The 4141-nt window shown below is 41.7% G+C and overlaps 1 protein-coding gene across 1 annotated transcript; it reads left to right on the top strand.

Annotated features, from left to right (window-relative positions):
• The first annotated feature begins 602 nt into the window (after nucleotides 1-602).
• LOC147890754 (uncharacterized) lies at nucleotides 603-1291 on the top strand. Its single transcript, XM_087389818.1, has 2 exons — nucleotides 603-908; nucleotides 1218-1291. The coding sequence occupies exons 1-2, from the start codon at nucleotides 603-605 to the stop codon at nucleotides 1269-1271; spliced, it is 360 nt and encodes a 119-aa protein (XP_087245944.1). The 3' UTR covers nucleotides 1272-1291.
• Nucleotides 1292-4141: the final 2850 nt, after the last annotated feature.

Here is a 4141-nt window from a genome sequence, read left to right as displayed (position 1 = left end):
AGTACCTCACGGCTTAGTTCATTGCGGGACTAAGGAAGAAAATCTGAAAGGAGATGAAAAAGATTAGCAACTATGAAACGTTCAATGCTGCTCATGCGACAACCATTGACATTGAGGATGGCATGACCAATTCTAACACTATCAGTGATGATGGCAGATCTAGTGCACGAGATAAGCGCTCGAAAAAAGACAAATCCACGTCCACTGCCGAAACATCAAATAAAGATCGCCTAGAGGCCATGACCATGAAGCTAAAAGAAGACATGATGCCAACGTTAGAGGTTCAATTGGATGACTAGGTGCTAGAGAGACTGACAATCTATTGGCAAGACCCCATTGATCTGACACTATGGGTTGAGAGGTAGACTCTTCTACGTTCCCGCACACAACCAAGGTTTTGCTCACAATGGAGCATTCCCGCTCATGTAGGGTTGAGCAAGAACTACCTTTAAGCGTGATGATGGGTTAGAATCGGCACCCCTCTTAGACATACGGACAAAAGATAGGTTAAGTAGCCTCCATGAACCAAAACAACATGAATAAAGTTGAGTTATACGAACACCATCACGCGGCATGTTTTAAGAAACTCGCGAGCTCTGGCTATGGCGTTGCCAGCCATGGAGCCCCAGCAGCACTGCCGCACCCCCTTCTCCAATTGCTCCAAGCTCCCAACCTCCTCTGTCTTCCCCGCTCGCCGTGGCAACGTGAAGATTGCCGCCCTCTTCTCCCTTATCGATGATGCGCAGTTCATGTTTTCCGCTCTCCGTCGCAATTTACTCCCTTGCCTCCTCCGTTGCCTCGGAAGCCTCCTCCATAAGCTCTCCGTTTCTCCGACTCTGTTGGAGTTTGCAAAACGTCCCGCAAGTTTCGGTGACCTCATCGCACATTTCTACTTGCTGCTGCGCGAGGTTCTCTCCCTCTCTCTCTCTCTCTCTCTCTCTCTCTCTCTCTGCTCTCCCCCGCCCCAATTGTGTCTTGATTCAGGTGATCGATTGTGCTGGATTTTACCGCAGAAAGACCTTGGTACGTGTTCTGTGTCCCATTCTAGTGTGACGATTGCTGTTTCCTGTGTCTCCCAGTGAAGCAGCTACCCAGGCTTTGCGAAATTGATTCCAGTGACCTTTAAACAGAAACGCTGTGAAGACGCAGAGCTGATAGTGTTTGATCGTCGGTTGCGCGTTGTGGCCATTGACAGACCCTGGTGTGTTAAACTGCAGATCGCGACTAAAAGGGGACTAAAGGAGAAGGTTCGCAAGAGCACCGATGAGTAGGAGTTCAATTTAGAGACGGGCATAGGTTCATGCTCAGCGTCGGCGATTGACCAAGAGCCTGCTCATAGCGGCGAGACGGCTAAATCAAAGCAGCAGCGTCTGTTATCGAATCATTAGGAGTAAAGTTTTTAAAAAAAATGCTGGCTCTTCATTGGGTTCAGCACAGACAGGCTACTGTACTATGCTTTGGCATGACTCGAGAAGCTTAGGATTGTTGGATGTGCTAGCTATCTAATGTACCTTGGGTACCATGTCTTGTTACAACTGTAGAATTTCGATTTTGACCTGAAGGAAAAAAATTTTGAGACACAAAAACCTGCACTTTTTTTGCAAATATAGTTATAAATTGTCTAAAAACCTCTAAATTTATGAAAATCTATCTCCAAATTTATGAGCTTGTAGGCTCTTTTAATTGTTTCGAAAAATGTTTTCCGTGAACATTGATTACCCTGCCTTTCAAGCTCCATGTATCTTGCTTCTAAGCCTTAGTAATTATTTTTATTGGCAAATATAGAGGAGGTCACATGTCATCTCGCCTTGGTTCATATTCATGAACAGTGGCTCCCATGGTGTATGCGCATTGATCTTTGATTTTGATTTCCAAGATTTTGCCATAAAGTTTGCATGAACAAGACAAGTCAGGATTAAGAGTGGTATTTAAACATTGTAAGTAATTGTTTTGACATCACAATATATAAAATGTCTCTTGTCGAATCATCTTAGAAAGGCTTCCTCCATCACAACCTAGAACAAGTGAAGTATCCACGAGTGTTAAAGAAAGGCTTGACACAACATAGAAAATGCATATGGTCTATGGCATTACAATCATTGTACAAGTAACCATGAAACTTATTCCCAAAAATTGTGTATTGAAGAAGCCATGATTGTGTGTTATAGCCCTAGAAGAAACTCTGAAATTCATTCCCAAACATTCTTGTTAAAGAATTACAGTCATTGCTTATGTGAAGGAAATTGCTCGAAATTGGCACCTAAGTGTCTACTCACATATGATTACACATTGATCACTCTTTCTTGTAGCATGTTGGAAGTAATTCATAACTAGATCGCATGCGCATGCGTGTGCACATGCGAGAGAGAGAGAGAGAAAGAGAGAGAGAGAGAGAGAGATCCCTTTAACAGAGAGGAACGTTGCTTATGATAGGAATTGGCAACTAGATGTAGTTGTGTCTACGCACATATCACTACACATTGATCACTCAAGCTTTCTGGTAGCAAGCTCGGAGTAATTTGTAACTAGCAAGAGAGAGCCAAATCCCTTTATAAACTCATTTATAAATAACAAAGAGGAACATTGCTTATGTGTAGGAATTGACAACTCTCTGTGTCCTCACGTAACACTACACATTGATCACTCTTTCTAGTAGGAGTAATTCACAACTAGCCATAAAATCTCTTTATAAATAGCAAAGAGCAACATGCATGCATATAAGAGTTGTGTCTTTCGTCTATCTAAGTAGAATGAGGCATAGTGGTAGTTGAAAAAATCACATCGAGTAGAAGGGCAACTTGTAAGATTTACAATCATAATAAAAATCAGTACATGTGTAGGTAGATGCTAAAGGCATGCTTAGCATCCTCCACCATGGAGCTAAATGGGGAAAAACTTGAGAGCACCATGCTTTTGTTACTATTAAAGAGCATCAAAACAAAAGCTTCCTTTTAAGTGGGATATTAAATAATAAATGTCATGTCACAGACCCCTTTGTTAGCATTGACCTCTAAGAACCCCTCTTTTCTTGTTAATTATCTCAAGTGTAGCACAACAACAAGGAACCCTTCCATTTAATGCCATCATGGAAGAGCGAACAGGGATGAAGCCTATAGCTTTTCCTCCTTAGTAGTGAGTATCCATCTTTTTAGAGGCAAGATGCACAACCACAAGCCTAGAGCTTTTCCTCCTGACTATACAAAGTTAGGAGCTATTTTTCTTAAGAGCATTTACATTCATAAAACATGTTTACTAAGTAAGAAATGGTAATTAAAATGGAAAATGTTTAGTAAACCCAAACTATAACTTGAATGAAGTAATTTCTAAAATGACTTTTTAATTTCCAAATTGACTTACCTTATAAATATGTCCCCCTACTAATTTTTTTCTATAAAATGCATGTAGAATTTGAGGAGAATTTGTAAGTGTGTAGTTCCTATTATGGGATAAAACTACAACAATTTCCCATAAAAGTGGTCTCACAAGGAGTGCGTCATCCAAAAAATCCGAAGTAAAAATGTAAATATGATTTTGATTTGGCCTTTTTCATTTAGCAATTTTTGTAAAACGTTATTGCGCACAATTGGATTTCCATGTGCCGTCTAGAAGCCTGAAGGCATCACAAACATGTGCCAACTAGAAGCCTGAAGGCATCACAATCACAAGAATGTGCTCTCATGGAAATTTCTTTTGTTGTGGACAGGTTCATTGGTTTGAAGCGGACGATTCATGGAGCCACAGCCACCAGCCACCAGCCCTTTACGTCCCGATTCCAGATTTCCAACTTGCAGGCAACTCCGGTGGTGACACGCAATCAACGAGATGCAGCTTTATTGAAGCGCCCTCAGACAAGAAAGCTTTGATTCTCCGTCGCCAAGCGCCCGAGAGAGTCTTTGCGTTTTGCAAGCCATGGAACGATGGAAGCACTGAAGGAGAACAAAGAAAGCATAACGTGAAGCCTTCCATCTGCATCAATGAACTGTCTTGCGGTTGCGAGCTTGCAGGTCGACAGGTCCAAAAAAACAGTCCACTTTTCCAGCTTCTTTTTCGCTCCGTTTCGAAGCCTCTTCATCGACATTTTCATGTTTTCCACACACTATCTCAAGGACTCATTACAGCAAGGTTTTGTTATCCATTTCTC

This window comes from Dipteris shenzhenensis, chromosome 18 (assembly GCF_047967505.1).
Source record: "Dipteris shenzhenensis isolate YYH24624 ecotype China chromosome 18, Dip_SZ_1.0, whole genome shotgun sequence".
NCBI lineage: Eukaryota > Viridiplantae > Streptophyta > Polypodiopsida > Gleicheniales > Dipteridaceae > Dipteris > Dipteris shenzhenensis.
This window is presented reverse-complemented; position numbering and strand designations above follow the sequence as displayed.